Genomic DNA, 13,569 nt, shown 5'->3' on the forward strand with positions numbered 1-13,569 from the left:
TACTGAACATATTTTACCATATTTTATTATCTTCAGATTATTTGCTGCTATGAGACGGTGTTCCATTACCACCAATTGTTGGCTCATGATGTCACAGCCTTCGCTAATCTATGCAAGACATTATACTAAAACAGGAAACCCCATGGGCTGACATCAATTTTCATTGACGGTCCTGTGACGATTTAGGAAATGAATTCAGTTTGTTGCAGTGGGAAGTCTGTGCTCCTTGTCTGCTTTACCAATGGGAAATAGGATTAGGACGTGAATTGGGGATGGGGCATAGCCGTTCAGACAGAAGTAGCTCTTGGCCTTAGAACTAAAGAAAGACTAGCAGGTTAGCCTTCTGCAAAATACTGGGGCTTAGTGAATGGTCAGTTGGCAGAGTATGATTTTGTATCTTTCATCCACTATTCCTCAGCTATATGGAGGGCGGCAGTTAGGTATGATATCAACCAGTAGTATCAGACTTGTCAGTGATCAGCATGCCCAAATGCAGTTTCTTGTTACGTGACAAGTAGAGAAAGCATATGGCAGGCAGGTGGTGGCTGCAGCATCATTATCAGCTCACAGTGAGGTTGGCAGTTCATTTGCAGATAGTGATGCCCACCTGCCATGGAAACAGGACACCACTGGGCACCCGGAAGCCCTCATGATTGTGTCCTCCTAATAGTGTTTAGCCTGCCCTGTATAATTCTTATTGGTTGGCAGACGCTACTGAACGGTGACTCTGGCCTCAGCCTGGGAACTAGTGTGATGTAATAGATATTCAGCATTGAAGTGTATCTGATTGTGATCAGGCCAGTTTGTTGTTTGTTTCTGTTAATAAAGGTACATATTTTCTTTTGTATATTTAATTGCAACTAGCCATTTGCTTTCTTAAATTTAATACTCTTTTTTCTCTTCCAAATGTACCTTACAAATTTCAATCTTAGACATTCGTGCTGTGAAAATCTGAAGTACCCTATAATTGTACCTTTGTTAGGTATATTCCTCCAGATTCTGTTTCTATGTCTTGAATTCCCCCAAATGGGATTGTATTATATGTTCCAGTGAGCATTTGCTTTTTCATTTGGACATGTTTGCAAAGCAGAATATGTAGATTTCCCTTGTTTTCAACAGCTATAGGAAATTTATTGAGAAGTGCTGGTAATACACTGAGGGAAAAAATAGCCATGGCCACTACCAACTTGGAACTGATGGGCTGCTGTGAGGGTTAGATCATAACTTTTAAGTATGTGTTTGTGCTTAAACTACCATGAATGTAAAGGACAGAGCACTTGTATATACATCTTTGTTACTGTAGACTAAATTCCGAAAAGTGGAATTGCTGGGTCAAAGGACATCTCTGTAATATGTGTTAGTACAGCTGTCAGTTTGACCTCCAAAGATGTTATATACCAATTTAGGTTTCTGCCAGTAGTTGGAAAATACCGGTTAGTGAAGCACATGAAAATTGAAGATTCATTAGATAAAAGCGTGGGCAATAGTGATTAGATTCAGCCGGTGAACTAGACAGAGGTAGAAAAATTGTGGTGGGGCACATTGAAAATTCCCTGAAAGTCTAGATGTACACTTGACAGTTCTCCAAGGGAGGTCTATTCCTCCTGGAGGAAATGTGTCCAAGCACAACACATCCAAAATTATTTGACAATTTTATAGGAAGTCAATGAGCTGTAGATTACTCTGTCTTACTCTGTGACTGCCTCTGAGAAATGGTGAAGCAGGTAACATTTAGTTAGACTTGTGGTACCTAGACATGCAGCTTGAATTGGCTCTTCTTTTTAGAAAATAGGAAAATACATAAAGGTATTTTATGTCCTAAGAAGCATGGAATAATTTGTCGTCCATGACTACCTGAGACTTCTCCTTTATTTAAATGGATTATTGGACACAACTTCTCATTATTATTGCCTTTGGGTAAACATCTGTTTTCTGGGAATGTGAAATGAGATTCTGGAGTTAGCTAGGTCTGAGATAGTTGTCTGACCTTTGCCTGGCTCATGCTGCTAAATTACGGTCTAATGGAATGTGTTTGAGTAGAAAATCCTAAGCCCCCTCCCCCCCCATACGCATTTAATTGTGGTAAAATGCACATTACAAAAAATTTATCATTGTAACCATTTTTAAGTGTACTGTTTGGTTGCATGACAGTACTCAATACTACCAAACTCCAGAACCTTTTCATCATGCAAAGCTGAAACTATGTACCCATTTAACAACACCTCCCCATCCCCTTCTGCCTCTAGACCTAGCAACCACCATTCTACTTTGTTTCTTTGAGTTTGACTACTCTAGGTATCCCATTTAAATGGAACCATACAATATTTCTTCTGTGACTGGCTTTTTTCACTTAGTATAATGTCCTTGAGGTTACTCCAAGTAATAATACCATGTGTCAGAATTCCCTTCCTTTTTAAGGCTGAATAATATCCCATTGTACGTATATGCCACATTTTGTTTATCCAGTCAGTCGTCAGTGGACATTTTGGTTGCTTCCGCTTTTTGGTTATTGTGAATAATGCTGCTGTGAACATGGGATAGAAATATCTCTGAGACCCTGCTTTGAATTCTTTTTGATTGAATATACCCGGAAGTAGAACTGCTGGCTCTTATGGTAATTCTGTTTTTAATTTTTTGAGGCACCTGAGCAATATTTCTCCTTCGTGTCTCTTGATACGTTAGCAGTGGAGACTGAGGAAATAGAAGTCTCAGAGGTTTCTTTGTCTATACAGCTGCCTAGAGCTTAGCTTCGTGAATTTAGGCTGTCAGGTGTGCAAATGATGCATTTAACCTAGGTTTATCATTCATTGTTATGTTCACCTGGTTTCTAAATATGTATTTGTGTTTGTGGGCTGGGGAGTTGGCTGTGTGCATATAAACTGTTTTTTTTTTTGTTGTTTTTTTTTTAAACAGTGACTACAATACAAATCGAGAGACCTGAATTTGGAGGTGGACACAGACACCATGCGGGATGGTCTCTGATCACTGTGTGTGTAGTTTCGGGCATTGACCTTAGTTGTTACTGCTCTGTGCACGCTGTGCCTTTGATCAAGAAACTTTGTTTCATTTAGTAGGCCTCTATTTTCTCTGTGAAATACAGGGAGAGGGTGGTGTGTCTAAAGGAAAAAGACCTAGAATGTTAACTTCTATCTTGGAATCTTTTCTTAGCATCAAAACCAAGAATAATTTATATAAATACAGAAGAGCTGGATCCTTTGGCTATTTTTCTTTGTGCCATTGGCAGGCATTCCTTAAGAATTATTATATTTTTCTTCATAATTCTCCTTGGAGGTCATGACTTTGTTCTTTTAGTCCAATTCACCATTCTAACTTTGGGCTTTAGTTAATTTACCTGAATATGTCTTCCCTTTGTCTAAGTGACTCCTAAATGCCAGCTCATGGGTATGCCAGAGAAACGGGTGTGCTTTGAACTGTAGTGAACGCAGGATGGCTTTTCTGTACTGGCTTTGCTCACCCAAGCAACACCCAGCCTCCAGAGCAATAGGGATTTATTGGAAGGCTTGACAGAGTGAATATGTTAGCCTCCACTTTTATTGCTTAGGTTCTCCAGTTCGGCCTTTCGGTGAGTGGAGACATTTTCTTCATTGACTGGCGTATATTTGCAGAGAAAATGTAACCTTTTGTTTTTATCCATGTCTTAATAATATCCTCTTTTCCCCCAGTAATTCTTCTCAGATGCCATTAAGCAAATCCTCTTTCTTCATATCCCTGAGCCTCTCGGTTTTAGTACTGCTCTTGTTTTAAAGACTGAGTGACACTATGTGTATTCTACACAAAGGCATACATATCTCTGTATATTTGTGCTGCTTGTGTGGCTGGAACTCCTCCAGGGAGAATTCTGGACAAAATGATTTAATTTTCCTTGACTGCTGCCGACCTTGGAAATTTTGGACACCAATGCCTGTGACTGACGCTTGTGCAGGGGAGGAAAAAGACCCTCACATGACTTCCATCCTCCAGATGAAAGCAGTGGGAGATGGTAGCTCTGATGAGGAGTGAGAAGAGCCATACGGAGACACGAGGTTCAGTTTCCAGTATTGCTTCTAGGGCCCTAGCGTTCTTTGTTAGGGATATGATGGCATCATAGTTAGGTATGGGGGTGAGTTATATGATGATACGGTAATGAGTAAGAGGATGGAGTGTTTGCGCAAACACTGATTACACTTTTTACATATATTGCCTGCTTGTAAGGACTGAAGATTCAGAGGATTAATGAAAATACTAGCAGCTGTGCGATTCATATAGTGGTCTCTCTGTTTTTCTCCGTGATCCTCATCAGTTTTACTTGAAATACTTTTAGTTGTCAAAATATACTTTCCTGATTTTTATATGTGCCCATTATTTACCTCACACATAAACTAAGGAATATTTTGAGACCATTTTAATACTATGGTTGTCAAGTTGTTATCACTACTTCTAGTAATCTTTGCCAGTCTCTAATGGGTCCTTATATGTATTGTTTTCACATGTACATGTGGATCTCATGCCTGTGTATGCTTTTAATTAAATATTTGCCAAACTGAATGTTTATCAGGAAGCAGTGATGTCCACTTAAATGAATGCCTGATGTCGGGAGAGACTCTCAGCCTCTCCACAGGCCCTGTATTAAGCTGGATTTCTACCTTTCCTCTCAGAATAGATAAAAGCATCTGCCCATCCAGCAAGGTGGTAGGGGGTAAGGAGTTCATTTTGTTAGAAATACATCAAATAAGAATGCTCCTCAACTCTGTGCTTACAGAGGTTTGTAAGCACTGTAGGTTAACATTCCATTGATGAAAATGGAATATGCTCACAATAGTTCTGACTCTGGGTGTGTGTGTGTGGGGGGGGGGAGTTGGGAAGAGTAATTGTAGATGGAGGAGAGCCACGTGAATGTATGTGAATAAACAACCAGCCTTAACACCTAATTACAGTGATTTCAAAGGGGGGTGTTACACAGTACATCTAGGCTGGATTGGAGAGGTAGGAAGGGAGGGTTGTTGTTTCCTTATCTTTGCAGTGTAGATGTATAATTTTTTGTCATTATATCTGTAAATTGTTTAGGTTTCCCAGTTTGGCCTTTTGTAAAAATTGTTTTAAGAGAGATCAGAGCTCAGTGATGCCCTAATGAGACCTAAATTTCAGCCTTTTCATTGTGGTTATAAAAATAAATAGTTCTCATCTACCAAGTGATCATTTTCTTTCTAGTAATCAATACTCAGCAGAAATACTAATCACAAAAGTAGATTATTGCCTTAACCTGAGTTTCTAGGCACCATCCATCCATTAGAATAAATTCCAACCTCTTAGGGCAAAGAATTCTAGAATTATGTCAGCAAATCAAGGATCAATAAAATTCAGCCATTGAATTGATAGAAGTTGCTGGAAAGTACCCTCATCAAATACAGAACAGATTTCACAATGATAGTCATAAATTAAAGGATTTTTTTTTCCTTTCTACAAATTTATCCTCCCACCTGAAATTTTTTTTAGGAACTGAAAGTTCTAAAGCTTTCTAGTTTAGTCGGGTAACAGTTTTAAAAGAAAACGAAGGATAAACATTTTATTTTTATATCTGGTTTTTCATGCCATGTTTGTTCGTATTTGGTTTAAGAGTGTTTACAGGGATTCATAAAATATAACAAGCTCACAGGAGAAAATTGAGAAAGAATCACAACAGGTAGGATTATATAATAGAGGAACGAGGCCTTAGCCTCTTTAAGACTGCTGTGCCTTCAGGGAGAGTATAGGCTCACACAGTCCCGTGTGGCGACTTAAGAGCCTTGGGTGGCTCTCGAGCACTTGAATGGACCTGGTCCTGATTGAGATGTGCTGGACCTGCAAAATACACAGCAGATTCCAAAGACTTCATATCAAAGAAAGAAAATAATATCAATATCTTTTTCATATTGGTTATTTGTTGATAGGATGTTTTGTACAGTGTTAGTTAAATATTAAAAATAATTTCATCTATTTTTCCTTTTTCCGATGTTGCTAACTAGAAAATGTGAACGTGTATATGTTGCTCTCATTTGTGATTCACTGTTTTTTTTTGTGACCTTGTGCTGTCTAGGACGAGGTTAGTTTGATGTCCTCTTATGAGGATTGAGTGGCTCCACAAGCACTTGTCTCTGAGTAGCTTGGCTGGGGGTTGGGGGTGGGATAGTGGGGGGAGGCCGAGAGCATGCCCAGATGCAGGACCTAGAGACTCCTTAGCAATTTGTTTTGAAGCTCATCCTATATTGAGGTGAATGGGTGATTAAAATTTGTTTCAGAATTAAAAATATATGTGTATCAGATTTTTACAATAAATACATAAGGTGGTTTTTAGCAGGGAAAGAAGATTAAGAATATATAAATATTGATGAGTGTTGTGGAAGGTCCTGTTTTATACAGAGCAAAGGGAGACTGATCTCTGTGTTCATTGTCTTCCTAATTTAGTAAGGCAAGGAGTATCCTCTCAAAATACTTCTAGTTAACCTATTAATTAATTGAGATTATTCCCCACACTCTGCTTTAATTATCTTTGGTAAATAAAATCTCCGATAACTGGTACCTGCAAAATTAATCCGGAAAATGTGTAAATAAATACAAAATAGTGTATCATTCTTTAAAATAAGCCCTACTTATCTCTAAGTTGGGATGAATATGTATGAAGTACATATTCTTGTTTGCTGTGGCTCCTTAAGGAGAAAAGTATATTTAATTGAGCCTTTCTACCTAATGATTTCAATAGTCTAATGATTTCAGTCAACATGCATCTTATTTATGCATATATGTATGTATTCATGTATTTATTTATCTCACATACACTTATTTAGCACTTACTTTGTGCCAGGCTCTCCTCTAAGAACATCAGTACGTGTTTATCTGAAAATAACTGACACATAGAGCTTACTCGGAATCCGGCCGTGTTCTAAATGCCTTGTGTATACGAATGCATTTCTTCCTGTAACTGTGAGGTAGGCAGAGTTATCCATGTTAAACTGAAGCACAGAGAAGTTAGGTAACTTATCTTAATTCACACAACTCTTATGTAGAATTGCTGGGAACCAAACCTTTCCAGCCTGGTGACTCCAGAGTCCATGCTCCTATTTAAGCTGTATAAAATAGTGTTCTACTTACTTTTCTCTCCCAGGTGCATCAGCTGGACTTGCCCAGATGATGATACTGTCTTTTCTGGGGTTCATAGAAGCTTTTCATAACTACCTGGAAATTCTGTCATGAGAGTGATGGGTCATTTAAGAGCTTATTTCCAGAGGCAGGGTATTTATTATGGCTCTTTGTGAATTTATGATTGGCTGTGTGGAATAGTGGGCGGGATTATATGGTAATTATGCAAAAGAGCCTTATATAACAGCCTTATATTAATACTAAACTCAGGCTGTGACCTCAAAATGTTGTAGATATGCAGTTGTTTTTCTCCCTTCTTTATCCTTTATACATAGTTCAGATTTTGTCATTTTGTCATTTCATTATCACCATCATAAGGCCTGTGAAGGTCTTTGGTTAATTTGATTTTTTTAGAGATCAGATGTATGAAGAATACGCATCCATAGATCCTCAGAATTCTTTAGGTGTGGCCCAAAGCTATTCTGTTGAACTAAATTACTTCCATACTTTATAAGATTGTGATTTAAATTTGGTCTTAAGTTTTCATCTTCATTCCTCTGAAAGGTCCTTGAAATTCCTTTGAAGGAAAATTCCACAATCTAATGGACTAAGGATGAATCAAATTAGATTACCTGCTTTTCTTTGAAAACATCTTTGAGAAACCAATAATATGGGACACTACATGTATTTTGCTTACTTAACCTGTTAGAGGAGGGGCTGTGATTAAAGCTTCATCCCGATTTCAAAATACTCTTCTCCCCCATGTTTTGTTTTTTTATTAAAAAAAATTTTTTTTAATGTTTATTTTTGAGAGGGGGCGAAAGACAGAGCACTAGTGGGGAAGAAGCAAAGAGAAAGAGGGGGCACAGAATACAAAGCAGGCCCCAGGCTCTGAGTTGTCAGCACAGAGCCAGATGCGGGGCTCGAACCCACAAACTATGAGATCATGACTTGAGCCGAAGTCGAACACTTAACCGACTGAGCCACCCAGGCAATTTGTTATATAAAACCCCAGAAAGGTCAACAACTTGACAAAGTGGTCCTCAAAACTGAACCTGCTCATTTCAAAGGTGTTCTTTAGAATTTTATGTCTGAAAGGGCTCCTGACTACATATATCCATTCACACAACAGATATTTGTTTACAGTATACCCTCCAGCCACTGTACAGGCCCTGTAACAACAGTTATAGTAAAAGGCATGGCCTGCATTCTCCTGGAGCTTACAATCTATGTGTTCCAGTTTACTGTAGTAAAGGTAAGGTAGGAATTACAAAGGTCCAAGAAAACACCATAGTATACACCATAACTGGCTAAGTTATCTTTTGAAATCCGAGAGTTGAGTGATACTCTAGAGTTCTAACCCAGTGGTTTAATTTTCCAGGTGAAAAAGGGAGACCCAAAGATGGGATGGGACTCTTTTATAAGAGAACCAAGCAAGAGCCTAGGGCTCCTTGGAGTCACTGCTCCAAGATCAGAGACCAGGCCCTTTTGTGTTGGGAACGTGTAAAATACTTGCATACTAAACATTCTAGGAGTACCTTTGCTTGAAAAATGAGGAACCTGTCTGCATTAACCTGCTACTTTTTAACTCCTGCCGTTCCGTATGTACTCAACCCACAAGCACAAAACTTAGGTTATCTTTTATTCAGTTAAAGACCTTGCTAAGATTTACAATTTTAATTGAAACTGTTGAAATTGTGGCTCTTTTTCAAGTGATTGACAAGTCAGTGATGAGTATCTAGAGATGGCTCCAAGGTAGAGAAATAGATCTCGGTATCCACAGGAGAGGGACATAAATGCTAATTACACATTGACTTTAAATCTTGGTTTGTCATAGCTGCCTGCAGGTATGTGTCTTGGCTGTGGGCTGTTCTCAGGGCTTCATTTGTATTTGAGATTTACTTTAATAATGTTGCCTCCCCAGTGAGCTCTTTAATCTCGTATTTTCAGTTCTTTTTCTAGATAAAGGAAAAAATTGGGAGATGAATATAATTATTAATTCTTTATTTTATTGAGGATTAAAGTTTTCTTTGGTCTTCCCACTTAATTTTCCTGAAAGACTGTTTTTGGGATAGGGTGCCTTTTGGCCTTCTGAATTGGAAGATGGTCAGGTGTTTGTTTTTGTTTATTATCATTACCATCACCCCCCTCCCCCAACATCATCAGCATTACTCATATGGCCTTCTGGATGAATTTTTGTAGCCCCTCTCATTCCTTGGCCTGTCCTTGGCCTGTATTAACTCTCACCAGCTGCATACAGGGAAACTATTAAAACCTCTTTGTTGGGAAAAACAAAAAAACCCTCTTTGTTGGAGGTACTAGTTGTTAGAACCCATCCTGCCCTGCCCCCGTCTGATCATATCCCTCACATTTACCTGTCTCTTTAGCTTTCGACAAGTTGATGAGACCTAGAAGTAATTCCAGTGTATACAACTGACTTTAGGAGTCTTCTATATATCTTCTTCTTGTCTCTGTTGTTGTATTATGACAGCACTTCTCATAAGAAAGATTTACCTTACCTTCAGCCCTTAATTGGCTTTCTCTCCAGTAGGGCTCCCTGTTGCTTTTAAACCGTTATTAGATGGAGCATTCAAGTGAGTGATCTGACAGTCCGAATTTTGAGGCAGCTGTCCTTTTCAAAATTTCCGTATTCATTTTTAAAATGAGTTTTTGAGGAACAGACAGATTGAAAGGGTTTTAATGGTGCTCACCAGCACTGAGCTGAACTTGAGGTCTATGCAATATGCTGTCTTCAAGCTGATCAGTGAGAACTAAAGACATGTTTAGAAAACAAGATTCTGGACTTTCTGACCGTGAGGATGGCTTCAGGATGCTTGATCCAATGTATTTGCAGTGCAGATGTATAAACCTTGGCCATGGCCAAAACCAGGTATATATCTTAATTCTATAAACCAGACCCTGTATGTTTGTTAAAGGACACCACATACTTGTTTCTTCTTCTTAAAAGTTTTCATAAAGAAAGATCATTGCTCGGTATGTCTGTATCCATATATTGTATATTAGGATTAAACAACTTTCTCATTTTAGGTTCCTAGCTTCCTAATCTCTTTGTTGTGTTTGTTCACTTTTTTGGTGTTGGAGACTCATTTAATGAGGACACTCAAGACCTGGCCTGGACAGAGTGGGGAGTGCCCTGGAATTGGTCAGGCAGGCAGGCAAGGCATGTGGGTAGCAGGCCCACACCTGACCCCAGGAAGGGATGTCAGGTGGTGGGGAGTGGCTCAGGCAGGTAGACCCACCAGCGGGCCTGAAAGCCCTTAAAGGAATAACTAAGCCAGGTGGTGAGTGCCCAGGCCAGAGCTTAGTCCAAGGAGGCAGGGCTGGGTTTGGGTGGGGGCTCCCAGGGTCGAGGGACTGACATTGCTAGGAGCCTACCCGAGTTGTGTCTGGAACTCAGGGCGTGTCTGCCAGATGGACTCAGGTAGCTTCTGGAGACAGCTGTGGAGGTGGTCCTTCTCCTCCAGGTGGTCCAGACAGGAGTTGGATCTGGTCCAAGGTGGAGTTAATGGCAGCATATTTCTGCTTCCCCGAAGCCATTGTCCTCACCTTCTGCACCTGCCTCCACTGGCGCTCCCAGCTCCCTGTTGGGTCCCGACATTGTGGTCTTATGTGCCATGCCCGGCTGAAGGTAGAGCTGCCGGATGGAATGTGGGGCCACCCTAAACTGTTTGTATGCGTATCTTTTTTTCAAAATTAAAAAAATTTTCTGGTCCCTTCAAGCCTTCCCCCTCAAAACTTCCTAACTGCAGCTCTTGGTACTGAGTGTAGTTAGCTGTGTCATTTTATTTACATGCAGTGATACCAGTCCCAAGCATCCTTGTGATTGTCATCTTGTTTGTTCTCCTTAATGTTTCTTAACTTGGTTCTAGAGTAGTTATGGTAGGCTGAAATTATGTGCAGTTTTTCTGTAGAGACATTTCATATTTAGAAAACAGATCATCAGGGGTGTTGAAAAGGTTAAAGAACTGTTTTACATAATGTTATCTAGGAGTCCTGCAGGAATATGGCCAACCTCTTCTCTGTCAAATGTAACTTCCGTGGGACCTTAAATGTTTTGCCATTTGACTTTCTCTTTTGGTATTGACCTTTTTTTAAAAAAAAAAAATTTTTAGAGCAGTTTTAAGTTCATAGCAAAATAGAAGGTACAGAGCGTTCCCGTATATGCCCTACCTCTACACAGCCTTCCCCACTATCATTATCCCCCACCAAAGTGCTACATTTGTTACCACTGATGAACCTACATTGATACATCATCACCTAAAGACCGTATTTTAACTTTAGGGTTCACTCTCAGTATTCTACATTCCATGGATTTTGAGAAAGGTATAATGGTATGTTATCTATCATTATTGTATGATGCAGAATAGTTTCACTGCCCTAAAAATCCCCTTGTGCCTTTCCTGTTTTTCCCTGTCTCTTCCCTCTATCCCCTGGCAACCTCTGATCTCACTGTCTTCATCATTTTGCCTTTTCCAGAATGTCACATAGGTGGAACCATATGATATGTAGCTTTTTTCAGGTTAGCTTCTTTCTCTTAGTAATATGCATTTAAGATTCCACTATGTCTTTTCATACCATGATAGCTCCTTTCTTTTTAGTGCCGAATAATACTCCTTTATCTGGATGTACCACAGTTAATTTATATATTCATCTGCTGAAGGACACCTTAGTTGCTTCCAGATTTTGGCAGTTATGAGTAAAGATGCTATAAACATGCTTATGCAGGTTTTTGTATGAACATAAGTTGCAGCTTATTTGGATAAATACCAAGGCATGTGATAGTTGGAACATATGGTAAAATATGTTTAGTTTTGTGAGAAACCACCAAACTGCCTTTCAGAGTAGCTGTGCTGTTTCGCATCCCCATTAACCATGAATGAGAACTTCTGCTCCTCCACAGCCACACCAGCATTTGTTGTCAGTGTTCGGATTTTGGCAGTCCTAATGTAGCTCTAGCTCTTCAGTGTTGTGATTTGTATTCCCCGAGTGATAGGTGATGTAGAGCATCATTGCCTTCTGAAGGTCTTTGGTGAGATATCCAGGTCTTCGGCCCATTTTTAAATCAGGTTGTTCCATTTTCTCACTGTTGAATTTTAAGACTTCTTTGCATATCTTGTTTCACAGTCCTCTGTCAGATAAAGACTTTTGCAGATATTTTCTCCCAGCCTGTGGTTCAGCTATCTTTTAATTGTTATTTTTTAAAATGTTAATCCCAGAAAAACTGAGTGAGGTGATCCTTGACAACTAGGCAGGCCCACCTGACTGCTAGTGAGCTGTGTTGCAAACTCTCAACCTTAACTCCCTTGCTTCTCTATTTTCAGGTCAATGTGACTGTGGACTACATTAGACCAGCCAGCCCAGCCACAGAGACGGTGCCTGCCTTTTCAGAGCGGACATGTGCCACCGTTACCATTGGAGGAATGTGAGTGTTGTAACTGGCAGGGGCTCAACCACAGCTACGAGTTGTGCTCATTTAAGTGTCTCCTTCCTATCCTCCCTCATTTCCTTTCTGTTGCTCTTAACACAGTGGTTTATAATTGTTATGTCTGTGTAGCACTTTACATTTGCAAAGCATTTTATAATCATTCATTAGCTAATCATATTCTTTCATTATTGTCATTTAAGATTTATTGGGCTCTGTGTGCTTGGCACTATGTAGCATATATTATTACTATTAATAATGCCATTTATTGAGTGTCAGTCAGGCCCTAGGTACTATCTGACATTAGGTAGAAAAATTATCTGCACATTAGTTTAGGAAGTTCAATTATGGACCAGAAAAGGGGGGTGGAGAGGGGAAGAAGAAGAAAAAGAAGAGTTCATTGGGCATTTTCTTTATATAGATGTCTGTAATCAGTAGATGATGGGGACTTTCTTTCTCTTCTGTGCTGGCTGTATCCTGTTATATTCCAGAGTCTCTTGGGAACTTGGTTGATGAACAGTTTTTAAAGGGAGGTATCTGATGGGGGAAGAAGGAAGCCTGCAGCCTGCTGGGCCATGCTTGCACAATAAATATTAAAACAGTCAGTCCCCAGTAGTAATTCTTACTCTGCATAAAATACACCAGCATGATAATTGCTTCCATCTCTAGTTAACAATCTTAAATGCTGTTTGTTACCAAACTGGTATTTTTCTTCTCTTTTACGGGGGTATAGTGGAGGAGAAGAAAAGAATGGGTTTCTTCTCAAAACAGGGATTGTCTTATTGAAAGTACAATGGAGCCCATTAGGAGAAACACCTCTAAGCCACAGCATTCTTCTGAAAGAGAGGACCTTGTAGCTAATTTACCTTCTACAAACTCTCCTACCAAATAGGAGCCTTCTCTGCTCATTCGTGCTGTCACGCTTGAAAATAACTATTTTTTAGCCATTGTTATCACTCCTGTATTTATGTAAACATTACTGTTCACACAACCATCAGAGACTTCGTGGAGAG

At 39.5% G+C, this 13,569-nt stretch overlaps 1 protein-coding gene and 1 pseudogene across 1 annotated transcript in view; one reads left to right on the forward strand and one right to left on the reverse strand.

The window, feature by feature from the left end:
- The window catches only part of SND1 (staphylococcal nuclease and tudor domain containing 1), a 421,931-nt gene that overhangs the window by 176,439 nt on the left and 231,923 nt on the right, over positions 1 to 13,569 (forward strand). The window contains exon 12 of the mRNA XM_043589426.1: positions 12,456 to 12,556. Within this exon, the coding sequence (XP_043445361.1) occupies positions 12,456 to 12,556 (101 nt within the window). The remainder of the gene's footprint in view (positions 1 to 12,455; positions 12,557 to 13,569) is intronic.
- LOC122486521 lies at positions 10,404 to 10,732 on the reverse strand (annotated as a pseudogene).

The sequence above is a fragment of the Prionailurus bengalensis genome, chromosome A2 (genome assembly GCF_016509475.1).
Source record: "Prionailurus bengalensis isolate Pbe53 chromosome A2, Fcat_Pben_1.1_paternal_pri, whole genome shotgun sequence".
In the NCBI taxonomy this organism is placed as follows: Eukaryota; Metazoa; Chordata; class Mammalia; order Carnivora; family Felidae; genus Prionailurus; species Prionailurus bengalensis.